Raw genomic sequence first — 18,059 nt, forward strand, 5'->3', positions numbered from 1 at the left:
CACTTCTGGTGCCACCTAGGCCCCTGTGTCTGAATATCTCACCAGCACCTCAGATGCATCATGTCAGACACTCAGCTTTATCTGCAAACTTGGTTTTTCTCTCCCTTTTGTAATCTAATGGTTCTACTATTTTTCCAGGCACCCAGTTGTTGAATCAGAATGTGTTTGCCATTTTACATGAAAAGCATTTGATAATTCACAATAATCATCAGGGATCTTCCCCCCTTTTCAGTTCTGTTCACAAAAGGAAACCGCTGCCCAAAACTGTATATAATTTGCTCTCTGATCGTGATTTAAAGAAAAAGCTAAAAGAGCATGGATTATCTATTCAAGGAAATAAACAACAGCTCATTAAAAGGCACCAAGAATTTGTACACATGTACAATGCCCAGTGTGATGCTTTGCATCCTAAATCAGGTAAAGTAATAAAACAGTGAGTTATGCTTACCTTGTGGATAAAGCAATTTTGTATAAATCAGAAATTATAGACCATAGAAAAATATTGTAAATAAGTACTTTTTAGATAATAGATAAGACATGCAAATGTATTCCTTCAAAAGGTACCTAGAGTATGCTATGATAAGCCAGCCTTCCTCTCAGCTTGCCTTCTAATCCCCAGATCCCTTCTCAGAGGCACCCCATTGCCAGTTTCTCATGTGCCTATCTAGGGAGAGTGTGGTGGGGAAGAGTAGATCTGGAGAGCCTGGGTTACAGTGCCCGTTTTTCAGCTTTATGGCTTGGTGACCATGGGCATGTTACTTGATATCTCTGTACCTCAGTTTTCTCATTCATAAAATAAGGGTTATAATACTACCTACTTCATAATGTGGAGTGGAATAAATGATAAAAGGCATGAAAAGTGCCTAGCACAGTACCTTAGCAAGTAGTTAGCTTTCAGTAAATGTTGCCATTATGATTATAGTACACAAACATATATCCTTTTCATTACTGTTTTTACAAAATGGTAGTATTCTGTGTAGTGCACTATTTAATGGTTGTTTCTTTTCATTAAACCACACACATATATTGGAGTTCTTTCTGTTAACACATAGAATTGTCTAATTTTTAAAAACTTGGAGAATAACATGCAAACATTAAAACACACAAATTTTAAGTGTATTGTTTGGTGAATTATCACAAAGTAAATTTCATAAAGTGAAATGTCATTGTAGCCCCTACTGAGATCACTACCAGCATCCGAAAAGCCCTGTCTGCCTCCTCCCATTCACTACTTCATTCTCACATTTGACCACTATCTTGACTTCTGACCCCATATGTTCATTTTGCCTATGTTTGATCTTTAAATAAATGGGACAATAGCTTATGTATTCTTTTGTGCCTGCCCTCATTTGTGCAACATTATAATATTAATTCATGTTTTTTTATATGGTCGTGATTTTTTTCATTTTTGTTGCTATCTGGTATTCCATTGTATAAACGTATCATCTTATCCATTGAGTGTTTAGTAAACATTTCACTTTTTTCCACTTTTTCTCTATTAACAATAATGCTGCTATGAATAGTCTTTTATATATCTTTTGGTGCACATAGGTGCATGTTGCTGTTGGATCTATATATATACAGGAATGGAATTGGTGTTATATATTTGCAGATGTTCAGCTTTAATGAATACAGCCCCAAATTCAGTAGTCGTGTACACTTTCATCAGGAAGATATGAGGGTGTCAGTTATTCTGCACCCTTTACAACATCACCATTGTTAACTCTCCATTTTAGCCATTCTGGTGGGTCCATGGTAGTACCTTTTTGTTTTAATTTGCATTTCCTTAATGACATAATGTTCAGCACATTTTTATATGCTTGTTGGCCATCTGGATGTCCTCTTTGGTGAAATACCTGTTTAAATCTATGTCCAATTCTTCTGTGCTGTGGGTCTATTTTTATTCTTATTTGTGGGAGTAACTGAAATTTCCTGGATAAAAATCTTTTGCTGTATGTATGTATATTTCTAATTTCACCTTTTCACTCTCTTAATGGCATCATTTGAAGAGTAGAAGTTCTTAAAATAGTCCAATTCATTACATTTTTCCTTTGGATCAGTGCTTTGCCTTAGCCTACTTCAAGATCATGTGGATTGTCTCTTATTTTCTTTTAAAATTTTATTGTTCTTTCTCCTAAATTTTGATGTACAGTTTATCTGGAATTGATTTTAGCATGTGTTGTGAGGTAGAGGACAAGATTGTCTTTTTTTTTCCCATATGAATAACCAATTGGTGCAGCACCACTTATGGAAATGCCATCCCTTCTCCCACTGAATTGCCAGAAGTCTTGACTGAGAATCAGCTAATTGTACATGTGTAGGCCTGGACATTGTTTCATTCCATTGGGCTATTATTTACCCTTGTGCAGGATAAATAATGTGTGTTTTAAGTACTTTATAAGTAATTTATGATAGGTCTTGCTGTCTGGTAATATAGTTCTTCCAGTTTCGTTTATTGAGGTTGCCTTGTTTTTTCTAGGCATTTTGTATTTCCATATAAGTTTTTAAATTGGGATTATATTGAATTTATAGATCAATTTTGGGATAGTTGATATCTGTACAGTATTTGAGTCTTCCAATTCATGAATAGGGTTTATCCCTTTTTTTGTCTTTGATTTTTGTCAATGTTTTGCAGTTTTCAGTGTGAAGATCTCACACATCTTTTTAAAGAGTTATTCTTTGATATTTTTGATGCAGTTGTACATGATGTTTTGTTCTAAAAATGTCAGTTTTTATTAGTTGCTTGTATAGAAAAATACAACTGATTTTTGTATAGTTTCCTTATATTCAATGTCATGTCACTTTTTGTGTGTGCCCTTTTTATTGAGGTATAATTTACTTACAATGTAATACATCCTTTAAAAGTGTATAGTTAGGTGAATTTTGACAAATGTATATTGTATTTAGCCATTGCTCTAATTGAAATGTAGAACATTTCCTTCATCAGCGAAAGTTCCAATGCCCCTTTGCTGTATATTCCGTCTTTTACTCTAAGACCTTAGGAAACACTGATCTCTTTTTTTGTCCCTATAATTTTACCTTTTCTATACTGTCACATAAATGAAATTACACAAATTGTATAGTATGTAGCCTTTTACATATGGCCTCTGTCACTTAGCGTACTTTTGAGATTTTTCCATGTTGCTTTTACCAGTAGTGCATTTATTTTTTATTTTATTTATTTATTTATTATTTATTTGAGACAGAGTCTCTGTGTCGGCCAGGCTGGAGTGCAATGGCATGATCTCAGCTCACTGTAACCTCAGCCTTCCAGGTTCAAGCGAATCGCCTCAGCCTCCCGAGTAGCTGGGACTACAGGCACCCACCACCATGCCGGGCTAATTTTTGTATTTTTATTAGAGACGGGGTTTCACCATATTGACCAGGCTAGTCTCGAACTCCTGACCTTGTGATCCACCCGCCTCTGCCTCCCAAAGTGCTGGGATTACAGGCATGAGCCACCGTGCCTGGCCAGTGCATTTATTTTTTATTGCCAAGCAGTGTTCTGCTTCATAGCCATGCCACAATTTGTATATCCCTTTGCTTGTTAATGGACAACTGGACTGTGTCCAGTTTTTTTATTATCAGTAAAGCTATTATGAACATGGGTTCACAGATCTTTATGTAACCATATGTTTTCATTTCTCTTGGGTGGAGTGGAATTGCTGGTCATACGGTAAATGTAACTATAAGAACCTGCCATACGGTTTTTCAAATGACTGAACCATTTTGCATTGTGAGAGTCCCACTTTTGCCACACCCTTCTAACACTTAGTATTTTCATTCTTCTTAATTTTAGCCATTCTAACCGATGTGTAGTAGTGGTATCTCATGATGGTTTTAATTTGCATGTTCCTGTGACTAGTGATGTCCCCTGTGTTTTGATATTTTTATTTGTTACTTATATATTTTATTTGATAAAGGCTTGGTTGAAATATTCTGCCCCTTAACTCTTTTTATTGATTTGTAAGTTATTTATATATTCTGGATACTGAATTTGTTAAATATATGTGTTGTGACTATTTTATCTTAGTATGTGGCTTACCTTGTCATTTTCTTAATGATGTCTTTGAAGAGCAGAGAGTTTTAATTTTGATGAAATTTAGTTTACTTTTTTTATGATTTATGCTTCTTGTGTATCATTTCATGATTTTTTATGTATACAGTTGTGTTGCATGTCAACAAAATATATGTTCATCCTAAGATCACAAAGATTTTCTCCTGTGTTATTTTCTAGGAGTTTTATAATTTCAGCTTTTATATTTAAATCTATGATCCATTTTCATTTAGTTTTTCTGTATGGTGGAAGGTAAATGTCAAGGTTTATTTAAAAAATATGTATATCTAGTTTTTCAGCACCGTTTGTTAAAAAGATTATCCTTTCCCCATTGAATTACTTTGCCACCATTGTTAAAAACCTGTCAGCCGTGTATATAGCATGTGAATCTATCTAGAATCTATTCTGTTCCACTGATCTAGTTATCTGTCCTCTCACTCATGACACACTCTTGATTTCTGTAACTTTATAGTAGGTCTTAAAATTATCAGGTAGTATAAGTCCTTCAACTGTGTTCTCAAAATTGTTCTAGGTCCTTTGCAATTCCACATAAATGTTAGACTCAGTTTTGTTGTTGTTGTTTTTCCCCTAAGAAATGTCAGGCTGTTATCCATTCTTGTTGTTCACTGTTTTCTGAACACTGAGTGTAGAAATAGCCACTTTCACTTTGCCCTGATGTTACAGGCATAGCAGAGCGTCTGCATCTGTGCTGCTGGCAGGTCCAGGACAGCATCTGCAGGGCAGTCAGTTTATTAGTGTGTACCTTTTGGGATTTTGAGTGAGATTACATAGATCAGCTTAGAATTGATACCTTAACAATGTTAAGACTTTTAATGCACAGTCATGGTATGTCTCTTTAGGCCTCCTTTAATTTCTCTCAATAGTGCTGTCTAGTTTTTTATGTACATGTGTTCCATGTATTTTGTTAAATGTATCCTTAAATATTTCATGTCTTTTGGTGCTATTGTGAGTGGTTTTAAAATTTTTATTTCTCATTGTTTATTACTATTTTAAAGAGTCATGTTGATATACTGATTTTTGTATATTTACTTGTATACTATTAACTAGTGAAACTCACATGTTTCTAATTGCTTTTTTATAGATTTCATAGGATTTTTCTATACACAATCAAGTTGCATGCCAATAAAAACAGTTTTATTTATTTATTTTTTTCAGTCGATATGCCTTTTGTCTTTCTATCCTTGGTTAGTTGCATTGGTTAGAACCTCCAGTGCAATGTGAAATAAAAGTGGTGTGGGCAAATATCCTTTCCTTTCTCCAATCTTTTTTTTTTTAATGAATTTTTTAAGAAAGGATCTCTAACTTTCCTCTGAGTTTTCAAGGTTCTGTCTCCCTAGAAGGAAGAATGATTGCCTTCAAAAATCATTTGAGTGATAATATTATTGCATCAATATATGTTCTTTTAATTCTGGAATACCCCAATCTTACAGGTAAAGCATTTAGTCTTTCACTATTAAGTGTGATAGGTTTTCATAGATGCCTTTTATGAAGTTGAGGACATTTCTTCCCTTCCTAGTTTATTGAGAATTATGAAGGTGTGTTGAATTGTCAATTTCTTATTCTGCATCTATTGAGATGATTATATTTTTTATTTATTCTGTGATATATTTATAACATTGAGTTTTATTCAGTTTATTGAAATATAATTAATATAATACTGAGATATAATTCATACCCACCTAAAGTATGTATACAGTTCAGTGGTTTTCAGTATATTCACAGAGTTGTACAACTATCATCACATTAAATTTTAGAACATTTGTTACCCTGAAAAGAGCCCAGTATCCATTAGCATCATTTTCTACCAACCCTTCCAGCCCTAAATAGCCACTAATTTACTTTCTGTCTCTATAGATTTGTCTGTTCTGGATATTCCATTTAAGTGGAATCATATAACATGTGGCCTTTTATAAACTAACTTCTGTCACTTAGTGTAATGTTTTCAAGGTTTGTCTGTGGTCAGTACTCATTTATTTTTGTGCAGTGATCTGTAAATGTTATGTAAATTTGCTTGATAGTGTATTCAAGTCTTCAGCATCCTTGCTGATACTCTGTTTACTGATTCTATCAATTACTGACAAGCTTTTTGAAATATCCAACTATATTTATAGATTTTTCATTTTTCCTGTCAATATTTTCAGTTTTGTTATATTTTGAATCTCTTAGTATTATTATGTATCTTCTTGATTAGTTAGCCTGTTTATTATTATGGCATATATGTCTTTGTCTCTGGTAATATTCCTTGTCTCAAAAATTATCTAATATGAGTGTAGCAACTACTTTATTTCATTTTTCTTTAAATCTATTGTATCATTATATTTAAACTGTGTTTTATTATAAGCCATATATGGTTTGGATTTTCTTTTTTAACTTAATTTGACATGCTCTACCATTACATTGTAGGGTTTAAACTATTTTAATTTCATTTATTCTATTTGGTTCGGTTTATATCTGCCATCGTGCTTGTTTGCTATTCTATCATTCTTTTGTTTTTTCTTCATTTCCTGCTTTCTTTTAGATTAACTAAGTATTGTTTACTTTTTTATGTTATCTTCATTTTATGAGCTATACTTCTTTTTTTTTGTAGGGGTGATTGTTCTAGTTTACTATATGCATTTTTAACTTATCTCAGTCTACCTTCAGTTAATAGTATACTACTTCATGTGTAATGGAAGGACCTTATGACTTTCAATCTTTGTACTATTGTTGTCATAAATTTTTCTTCTACGTATTTTAAACACTCTATAATACCTTGTTACTATTTTTGCTTTAAACTAAATAAAAATGGAAAAGAAGGTCTATATTTACCTGCACATTTACCATTTTCAGCATTCTTTATTTCTTTGTGTAGATCTAGGTTTTCATCTGGTGTCATTTTCTTTTGCCTGAAAAACTTCTTTTTTTTTTCTTGATTTCCATAGTGTTTGGACATTTCCTGAAAAACTTTATTCGTTCATTCTTTTTCTTTTTTTCTTTTTTTTTTAAGACGGGATCTTGCTCTGTCACCCTGGCTGGAGTACAGTGGCGCAATGATAGTTCACTGCAGCCTCGGACTTCAGGAATCCTCCCGTTTCAGCCTGCCAGGTAGCTAGGACTACATGCCACCATGCCCAGCTAATTTTTGTTTGTTTTGTAGAGACGGGGTCTCACTATGTTACCCAGGCCGATCTTGCACTCCTAGCCTCAAGAGATTCACCTGCTTTAGCCCCTCCAAAGTGCAGGGATTACAGGCATGAACATCGTGCCTGGATTATTCAATATTTCTTGTAGTGCAGATGTGCTGTTGAGACAGATTCTCTCAGCTTCTGTTTGTCTGAAAAAGTCTTGATTTTGCATTCTTTTAAAAAACTTTCTATTTGGAAATTTATAGGAAAGTTGAAAGACCATCATAATCAATGCATAGACTATACCATTTGTACAGATTCACCTATTGTTAGCATTTTGCCTCATTTGCTTTATGAATTACTTTGTTCCTCTGTCTCTCTTTTTCTGTGAATGTATGTGTCCATATAATTACACACATATTTTTTTCTTTGTCTGAGAATAAGTTATATAGTGTTTACTCTTTATTCCTAAATACGTCCTTGTATTATTTCTTAAGAAAAAAGATTCACTTTTTTTGCCACTGTCGTTAGTACTTGTAGTAAATTTAACTGTTATAATACTTTTGTTCATCTATTCAATTTTGTCAGTGGACCCCATAATAACCTTTGTAGATTTTTTTTTCCTGCAGTACATGATCCAGTTTTGGAGCACATATTGCATTTAGTGGTAATATCTTTTCAATCTCTTTCAACCTGAAATAATTCCTCAGCCTTTGTCCTTTATGACACTGGCCTTTTAAAAGAATACAGTCTTTGTTGTGTGTGTGTGTGTTTTTCAAGTAAAATGTTCTCATTCTGGCAGAAAATTCAGGTTATGCATTCCTGGCCAGAATACTATATAAGTGATGTTTTGTCTTCAGAATATTACATCTGGAGCCATTTGACATCTGTGTACCCCTCATTTGTGATATCAGGCTTGATCACCTGGCCAGATTCTCCCTCATTTATACTTTACATCTGCTGCCTTGCTACTAATAAGTCTGCAGAGACACTTCAACGCTATGAAGCTATTCTCTACCTTATTAAGATTTCACCCCTATATTTAGCATCCTTTGGTAATTTTTATCTAAACTAATCTTTTCTGTGATAGTTGCAAAATGATGATTTTTTCAACTTTAGCATTCCTTTCACACTTGCTAATTGATACTTGGCATGATTCTGAAAACAAGAACCCTTCCCTCTGCCTTATTGTTTTATTTGTCTCTTATGGATATAGATTCACAGATTTTTAACTCATTACTTCTCTTAATTAGTTTTGTGTTTGTATTTTTCCAGGTTTGGCCAGCAGCAGCGTCTTCATTCTAATTCCTGTCCTCATGACATACCCCCGTTATTTTCATTACCATTTTCTTATTTCTAACATAACAACATATTGCAGGCTTTTCTTGCTGTTCCATATCCCAGCCCTGAAATCAGCCATTTCTCTGAGGAGCTCTGGTCCTTTCTATTGGTGAAACCAAGATATGGCTACCAGCTATGCTCATATATATACATATGCACACATGGATACAAATATACATACACATGCATGTATGCATAGGTATACATGTAAATGCATGTACACTTACATGTTTCAAGGCTTTCAAAAGTATTTCATACAGTAGCAGTTTTGTTTTGTCTCCAGAGCATTAACTGCCTGTTGGATCATTTTTATGATGGTAGGTTTAAAATTCTTGTCAGATGATTCCAGCAACTGGGTTGTCTCAGGTATTGGCATCCTGTCTTTTTTCATTCGAGTCATGATTTTCCTGATTCTTAGTATGTCAAGTTTTTTTTCAATTGTATTTTGAGTATTTTTTGTATTCTAATGACATTCTAGGTTCTATTTAAAAATTCTAATTTAGCAGAAAGTCATCTTGTTTAAGTTTAGCATGCAGATCCTGGCCTGCTTTTGTAGGCTGTGGTTCTAATGATGATTTAGTTCCCGGATCCCTTGAAATGTTATTTTGGTCCACTTTATTTAATTGCTACCTGGAGACTGTTGTGAATACCTGATATTCCACACTGTGGTTCAGTTTTCAAACCTTTTGGCATATTAATTGTAAACAATTTCACATGTTGGTCGGGGATGCTCTACACAGGCTGAAGGAATTCTTTCTCCAGGTTCCTTCTCTTTGATATTCTCTCCTCAGTTATTAGTTGAGAGGGTGCAGTTGTCACCTGCCATCATTGGATGGGGGGTAGAAGTCTGAGCTCCTCACTAGACCGACACTGTTGCTATGGGAGGACATCCTGCACTAGGACCCCTTCCACCTCTGGTTAATGGGCAGAAGTCCACGCTCCCCACTTGCTCTCTGATAATACTGCCAAGGGCAGGGAGCATCAGCAGTGTTTTGCTTGGGTAGGTCAAGTATTATCAAGAAGGTTTCTGGGCACCCTCTTTTTCAGTCCTTTGCTTAGAAAGAGTAGATTTTTCTTGAAGCTTTTTTGTCTGTTCCTCTTGATGTCTCTGGGCTTTTCCAGAGCCTAGTCTATAAGATACAGAATACAAAGACACCTCAGGGAACTCACCACAGTGTCATTCCTCACATGCTGAGGTCTTAGCCAGTCCATCTTCCTCTTTCTACTTTCCAGAGTTCTCTTACAGTTGTCAGTTATATATCGGGGTTTTTAGTTATACTTAGTGGAGAAATGAGTCTAATCCATCTTGTTTGGAACAAGAAATACTTTTTAATGTATTTTAAATTTCTGTTTTAGGAGCAAACACTTTTAAGATTGTTATGTCTTCTTGGTAACTTGACCCTTCATCACGGTATAATTTCCCTCTTTTTTTTCTTTTTTTGAGACGGAGTTTCACGCTTGTTGCCCAGGCTGGAGTGCAATGGCACCATCTCAGCTCACTGCAATCTCCTCCTCCTGGATTCAAGTGATTCTCATGCCTCAGCCTCCCGAGCAGCTGGGACTGCAGGCATGAGCCACCATGCGCTGCTAATTTTTGTATTTTTAGTAGGGATGGGATTTCACCATGTTGGTCAGGCTGGTTTCGAACTCCTGACCTCAGGTGATCCACTCGCCTCGGCCTCCCAAACTGCTGGGATTACAGGCATGAGCCACTGCGCCCGGCCCCTCATTTCTTTCTTTATCCCTAATAACATTCATTGTTCTGGAGCTTGTTGTGCCTCATATTAATAAAGCTCCTCCAGGTTTCTTTTCATGACTGTTTACATGAGACATCTCTTTCCATACTTTTATTTTTAATCTATCTTTTTATTTAAAATGGGTTATTTTTGATAGTATATAGTTTGGTCTTGCTTTTTTATCCAATCTGACATTCTCTGCCTCTTAATTGGTGCTTTAAAACCATTTCTTTAATGAAATACTGATGCAGTAGGCTTTGAATTTAATATCTTGCTGTTTTTTTCTTTGTTCCATCTCCTTTTTGTTATCTTTTTTTGCTGTCTTTTGGATTGAGCATTTTTTATTATTATATTTTATTTCTATTATTGCCTTATTACTTTACCTCTTTTTCAAAAAATTTTAGTGGTCTCTCTAGGGTTTGCAGTGTACATCTTTCATTAGTTACAGTCAAGTAATTATACAGCCTCACTTGTAAGAAACTTTTAACAGTATACTCCCAACTCCTAATTGTTTGTACTGTTATTGTCATGAACTCCTTTTACATATACTATTAACACAATACGTTGCTATTGTTTGTCCATTAAACAGTTATCTTTTAGAGTAGTTAAAAATAAGAAAAAAGTGTATTTCATACTTATCTTCATGTTTACCATTTTCACCAGTTTTCACTTCTTAGGTAAGTTTCTCTCTGGTTCTACTTGAAGAACTTGTTTTAATACTTTTTGTAATGGAGGGCTGCTAATAATACTTTCTCTTAGCTTCAGAACGTTTTTGTCTTTCACTTTTGAGAGATATTTTCATTAGAATTCTGGATTGGGAGGCTTTTTTCCAATGCTTTAAAGATGTCACTCTATTGTTATCTGGCTTGAATAATTTCTGATGAGAAGTGTAATGTAATTCTTGATTTTTCTTTTTATAATGTATCTTTTTCCTCTGATGGCTGCATGATTTTCTCTTTGTGTCTATGTGCATGTTGTTGTCATTTTTGGTTTGTTTTTATATCTGTGTTGCTTGATCTTTGAGATTCTTGCATTTGTGGTTTGGTGTCTTTCTTATATTTGGCAAATTCTAGACATTAGTTCTTCAACAATTTCTTCTCTTCCCTTCTTTCTTCTTCTGTGATTTCTATTATGTGTATGTTATATTTCTTGATATTGTCCTATAGCTCTTAGAGGCGCTGTTCTGTTACAGTTTTTTTCTTTTTTTCTTTTTCCTTTTTTTTCTCTCTGTGTTTCAGATTGGATAATACCAATCCAATTTTAGGCTCACTGATTCTTTCCTTAGCTGAGTCAAGTTATCTGTTACTGTGTTGGTTTTATGTATCTCTATCTATATATCTAACATTTCCATATTATTCTTTCTAAAAGAAAGGATTTCTATTGAAGTAATTTCTACAGAAATGCCCTATCTGTTCATGTGTATTGATAAAGATGATCCTTTATCATCTTAATCATTATTTGCTTGCTTTTTCATGTTTAAGTTTTCCTTGAAAGCCAGACATTGTAGGTAAGAGTCTGAGGTGCCAGACTCTTTTTTTTTAATGTACCTATATATCACTCACAACTTAGGTTTTCCCTATGAGCCTGTGCCTCAGAGAGGGTCTCTCTCCATGTTCATTTCTCTCCTAGAAGTAGATTGCTGTTACGTATCACTTGGATCATGCTAGGTTTGTGGTAGGGAGAAAAGGAGGGTTCTCTGTTACTCTGATTTAGCTTCAGTCTTAGGCAGGTCTTTCAATCCTGCATCTCAGGGGTGGGGCTCTTTCAGCAATCCTGCCCCTCTCCCACTGCCAGAGGCAGAGATCCTCCACGGGGCAGGGCCCAGAATGGTTTCCTGGTCCTCCTGAGGGGTAGAGGGGGTTTTTTGTTTGTTTGTTTTTGTTTACTTCCCTCAGCAACCTATGCTCTGGGGATAACATTTTTGCTGACCTTTCGTCAGTGGCTTAATGCTTTTTTTCTTCAGGGATAAAGATGTGATTGGGGCTTCATGTCCGTCCTGCAGTGGGGGTGATTCTCTTTTGCCAGAATTGGATCTGGAGGGAGATCTTTTCTAATTTCCTGCCCTTCCCCAGTGAGCTACAGAGAGACTGAGGACTCTTGTGAGTGCCCACTGAGGTCTGTAGAAAATAGCCTGCAAGGCTGGGCACGGTGGCTCACGCCTGTAATCCCAGCACTTTGGGAGGCCGAGGCGGGCAGATCACGAGGTCAGGAGATCGAGACCATCCTGGCTAACACGGTGAAACCTCATCTCTACTAAAAATACAAAAAATTAGCTGGGCATGGTGGCGGGCGCCTGTAGTCCCAGCTACTTGGGAGGCTGACTCAGGAGAATGGCGTGAACCCAGAAGGCGGAGCTTGCAATGAGCCGAGATCATGCCACTGCACTCCAGCTTGGGCGACAGAGCGAGACTCCGTCTCAAAAAATAAAGAAAAAAAAAAGAAAAGAAAATAGCCTGCAAATGGACGTGATGCCCCTTGTGTCCAAGCCACCCAGGGTTTTTATATTTTCATGGTAGCTCACCCTTGGCCTTTTGCAGTTTATCAAAAAGTTTAGCTGAGATCTTACCCAGAGATAGAGTGGTACCAATTTTTCTCGTGTGTACTGCCCTATGTCAACCAGCGCTCATGATCCCCCTCTCCTTTAAGGCACTCATCTTTCTTTAGGTTTCAAGGTAGTTGATTGCCGTCTTACTTTAGCTCTGATGGATTCAAGAAAAATTATAGTTTTATAAATTATCCAGCTTTTTCTCGTCATTAGGGTGAGAGTGACATTATTTATAGCTCTCTACAACCTAAACAGAATCAGAAATCTCCCTGAAAAAGATTTAAGCCACTAAATTCTACCGAATCCTAATATAGTTTTCTTAATATCTTAGAAGAGGATATGCCAGATGTTCTTTATCTTTAGTGATACTTGTATTAATGGATTGGATAGAATGCAGATGGTCCCTGTGTTTTTCATGTTATTCCATGACTCATTTTGGAAAGGAGAGAACCACTAGCTGGTCATGTTCACAGGGAGATTGTTTACATTGTTTCTACTGGTTTTACAATATCAGGGAGGCAAAAGGTACCTCTCAGTGCTTGGAAAACATAAACTTTATATTGAGACAGTTGCATTCTTAAATGATCCTCATAAGGTCTGTGGTTTAAAAAAAATAAAACTGTATAGGGGATTATTTCAAACATACAGAAATAGAGAAAAGAGTTTACTGATTTCCCCATATGCCTACTACGCAGCTTAAACAATTATCACACCATCTTAATGTTGTTTTATCTACCATTTACGCCCTTTTTTCCATGGATTATTTTGAAGCAAATTCCAGATATAATTTTTAAGTATAAATGAGTGTAAGGGATTGTAAATTTTTATTTCATACCATATGCATTTCAGTTTTAATGTATTGACTTTGGATGCAGAAAGATAGCATTTGCAAATTCTGTGCTGTTTGCATTCAAAGGCATTTAATGTGTGACAGGGTGTATTCCAGATCTCTTTTATGTGTGTAATTGGTAACCATACCTACAGACAAAGGTTCTGGAGGCAAGAACATTTTTCCTGGTATTTGTAGACCTTTCTCTCTCCTTGAACAGTAGCCTGTTGTACTGCATTTAGTACATTGGAATTTGAGCAGACATCCCCTAATAATTGAACTCACACTAAAAAATTAATTTTCATATTTCATTGAGACTTCTGTTTAGACCTATATATTCAAAGGAGAAAGCAAAGTGACTTGACTTTACTCTTCTGGTTATATGTTGAACAACATGTGCATGTGTAAGAGTTCAGTGTTTTAATTTCATGTTTTTTTTTAACCTTTTGTTTTGAAATGGTAATTGATTCACAGAAAAATTGTAAAAATAGATCAGGGAGTTCACATATACCTGTCACCCATCTTCTAGTGTTAATAACTTAAATAATTACTGTACAGTGATTTAAAAAAAAAGTAATTAACCTAGTGGTTATTTTCTTATTTTAACAGCTGCTGAAATAGTTCAAGAAATCGAAAATATGGAGAAGACTAGGATGCGTCTTGAAGCTAGTAAACTCAATGAAAGTGTATGTTAATGGGCTATTTCAGTATCTGGATAGAAATGAAGAAAGAAAGTTTAATACCCAACAAAAATTAAAGCAACCATTATTTAATTTGTTCATTTACTAAAACATTTCCACTTAGTGTATTATGATTTACTTGCAACTCCTTTTAGGACAATATTTGATTGTACTTAGCAGTCTTCTAGTACAACATGCAATTCAAAGTAGAGTTTGTTCATGAGCTAGAGTTCTATAGAAAATGCCTATGCCTGTGCATCAGGCAGCTTTGATACTGGTCCTTTCTCTGCTGGTTGTGTTCGATAAACTGCCTCTAAGGACCTCTAAGCTACCGCTAGGGATCTCTATGATTCCTTGTTAGCTCTGGCATTCTGCAATTCTATGATTATACTTATGGACATGTTAAGTAATTGTAAGAGGATAAATTAAGTAATTTGAGGATGGAGTATTCTCTTGAGCTTTTGAGAGAATCAGAGACCTAAAATTCTTCACTGTTGCCTTCCACTAGCTTGATGGCCCCAAACTTGAAGACAGGATACCAGTGAAGAAAATAGTCATTGTGTCCTGTGACACTGGAGGAAGTGTTTTGGTCTCTTCCAAGTAGACTTCTTTTTTTTTGTAGGCCATCTGTAGTGTGTGTGTAAGGAAAGCAATGGTTACCTTAAGAAAGTAAGTTTATAGCCAAATAAGTAGGAACAAAAATGGGATTTACATTGACCCTGTTATTACCTGTGTGCTAACGGTAAGATGGGAACTGTAGTGAATTATGGAAGTAGATTTCTGATCTTTTAAGTCTGAGGTTTAAAAAGTGGACCTGGAAATTTAACTTACTGTGTTTTGTATTACTGCATTTTCTATACATACTACTTTTCTATAATGACCTGGAGAAGTTAGGTTGGAAAGAGAGAAGGCAGACAAGAAGATCAGCCTTACTGATAGTCAGCTAAGTGTCGTCAGTCTTCTGGTTTCAAATATTGCCTGTTGTATTAATGAATGTGGAAAATTAAATATTGAAAATAGAAAATTTATTATTTTGTTAATATATAATTGAATCATGTTGCATTTTCAACTGATAGGAAAAAATAATGAGTAAAATGTATACTGTTTCTGGTATTTAAGGGAAGTCCGTAGGAATGATTCTTCCTAGGTCTATATAAAACAGATGACAGATCATTTTCCTCTATTTTAAACACTCACATTTGAGATTTGAAAGTTTGTAATATTTCCCTTTTTATCATTTTGGGGAGATTTTTATTCAGACTTTTTGTGATTATTTTAGGTAATGGTTTTTACAAAGGACCAAACAGAAAAGGAAATAGATGAAATTCACAGTAAATATCGTAAGTTGCGTGACTTTTTTTATTTGTAAAGAGCTTCGGTTGCTGTTTTTCATCTTAAGTAATTTTTTCAGGATAATGTTTTATATTAAGGTTCAATTCAAACTTTTGTTAACATTACTTAAGAGACTGAATTTTAATTGGGTGTTACTTAGTGACTTTTTTTGTATTTTATGTGCCTGCTTTTTTGTTTTTATGACTAGCATTCTACTTTGAGCTTTGCAAATATTAATTAGCTGCTCTCAGAGCATCTCTGTGAGAAGAAGCTGGGTTTAAAATGGAAACATATGAGGGTTCTATCCTGTCCTCAGGCCACTCAGTAACAATACTTCTGTATAGGATTTCAACGCTTCTATATTTGTGCCAAAAATAGTTTTCATTTTATTGCTTGTTAGCAACCTCCCAACTTTATCACTTCCTTTTCCTTAAATGTCTTTGTGTATATCTTTCCTAGGGCTAACACATTACGGTTTTGTCAATTGGATAGCTGTTATTCTTTGTGTGACTGGTTGGTTTTTAGTTTAAATTTAAGTGCCTGACGAACAGTAGATGGTTAATAGATGTTCACTGAATCAGTATTCCCAGGCATGGTGTGTTTTAATTGAGGTAAGATAATTTTTTTCTCTCTTCATTTCTTAAACTCTGAAGGCCCAGGTTCTGTAGTGATATATTGTGGGAAGGAGGATGAAGCACACCTGCACTGGATGTAGGTGTGATCGCCTGTGCCTTGGTAGAATAGGAAAAGGACCCTAGAGGAGTCTTGGATTATGGACTGAACAACAAAAGTCGCCATTATTCTGTTGCTAGACAGATAAGTATGATGTGAACCTCTCTGATCAACTTTTAGGATGCCAGAGTGATTTTTTAGAAAGGAGAACAAAAGAGAATATCAAATGATCACACTGAATTGGCCTGTAAAAATAAAGCCTGTGAAAATAAGGAAACCAGAAAATTTGCATTGGGAGAAAGTAATTTAAATAACTGAAAGGGTGGCATCTAATAATTATCCCATATTAAGAAAAATTTGGACTGTATACAGTCAAGAAAATATTCATTGCCCACCACTTAGATATCTAAAAAGTAACTTTACTAAATAGATGGTATTAAATTAATTGATTTAACCTTAAAATAAACCTTAAAAGTCAAGTGCTTCACAAAGCTTAGATGCTTAGCCTTTTAGTTTATTCATACATTTTGATTTAGTGTCAGGTTCTAACTATACCATTGATATATCTTCATCTTTTAAACATTTTATTATTGTTTTACATGTTTTTTTAATCATTTACTTTTTATGAGGCTTATCATATAAAAGAGCAGTCTCTTGCTTCCTCCAACAACGTGCCTCTATTCCCATTCCCTAGAGGGAACAACTATCAAGCCTTTTGGCGCTACTTTTGGTTATTACCTTACAATTTATAAAAAGGTATTCTTTCTGCTATTTCTTGAAGCTTTTCAATTTCACATTAACTATTGATGTGCTAATATGAAAGGTGGAGATTTAGCTCATTTATGTATCCTGAGCCCTACCTTTGCTTCCTTTCCATCCTTTAAATATTATGTCATAAGTTTTTGTAAGATCAGTATTAAGTTAGATACACTGTTTATGGCTCAAGCCAGACAATTTGCATAAGATGGTTATAATTCCTTTCATCAAAACATTCTGTTTTTCTTTTTTTTCTTTTTTTTTTTTTTGAGATGGAGTCTCGCTCTGTCACCCAGGCTGGAGTGCAGTGGCGCGATCTTGGCTCACTGTAAGTTCTGCCTCCTGGGTTCATGCCATTCTCCTGCCTCAGCCTCCTGAATAGCTGGGACTACAGGCTCCCACCACCACACCCAGCTAATTTTTTGTATTTTTAGTAGAGACAGGGTTTCACCGTGTTAGCCAGGATGGTCTTGATCTCCTGACTTCGTGATCCTCCCGCTTCAGCCTCCCAGAGTGCTGGGATTACAGGCATGAGCCACTGCGCCCGGCCCTGTTTTTCTTATAATTAATAATTCTCTTTTATTTGTTTAACTATTTACCTAGTACTAACATATCTCTAAACCTTCCAACAGAAGTGTAAATCACTTTCCAGTACATTTACACACATTGATTATAACTCATTATGTTCTCAAGAACTTCTCCCCTAGGGCCACCCCTAGTCTCTGTTGTCCTGTTCCAGTCTACTGTGCTTGCCCTTTATGCCTTCTATTAATACATGGCTGCTCCTCTGGAATTTATTGTCACCAGCTTTCTGGGAATTCTGCTCTCCTCCTTCCTGTGTTGGTTCACTTCTTCCAGGTTCCAAGTCTCCCTCTTCTCTTGCCTTGTTTTGGTAGAGTACATTTTCCAGGAAACTTCCTGAGAAAGGGTGTATGCAAGCTTGTCCAAACTGCGGCCCGTGGGCCGCATGTGGCCCAGGATGGCCT

The 18,059-nt window shown here is 35.5% G+C and overlaps 1 protein-coding gene and 1 non-coding gene across 2 annotated transcripts in view; one reads left to right on the top strand and one right to left on the bottom strand.

Annotated features, from left to right (window-relative positions):
* RAD18 (RAD18, E3 ubiquitin protein ligase) overlaps positions 1-18,059 on the top strand; it is an 81,260-nt gene that overhangs the window by 29,340 nt on the left and 33,861 nt on the right. Inside the window, exons 8-10 of the mRNA XM_025375640.1 lie at positions 233-417; positions 14,243-14,319; positions 15,593-15,653. Of these exons, the coding sequence (XP_025231425.1) occupies positions 233-417; positions 14,243-14,319; positions 15,593-15,653 (323 nt within the window). The remainder of the gene's footprint in view (positions 1-232; positions 418-14,242; positions 14,320-15,592; positions 15,654-18,059) is intronic.
* LOC112619928 lies at positions 4,651-4,788 on the bottom strand. The gene has a single exon (XR_003118405.1). It is a non-coding gene; the product is annotated as a small nucleolar RNA SNORA43 (small nucleolar RNA).

The sequence above is a fragment of the Theropithecus gelada genome, chromosome 2 (genome assembly GCF_003255815.1).
Source record: "Theropithecus gelada isolate Dixy chromosome 2, Tgel_1.0, whole genome shotgun sequence".
In the NCBI taxonomy this organism is placed as follows: Eukaryota; Metazoa; Chordata; class Mammalia; order Primates; family Cercopithecidae; genus Theropithecus; species Theropithecus gelada.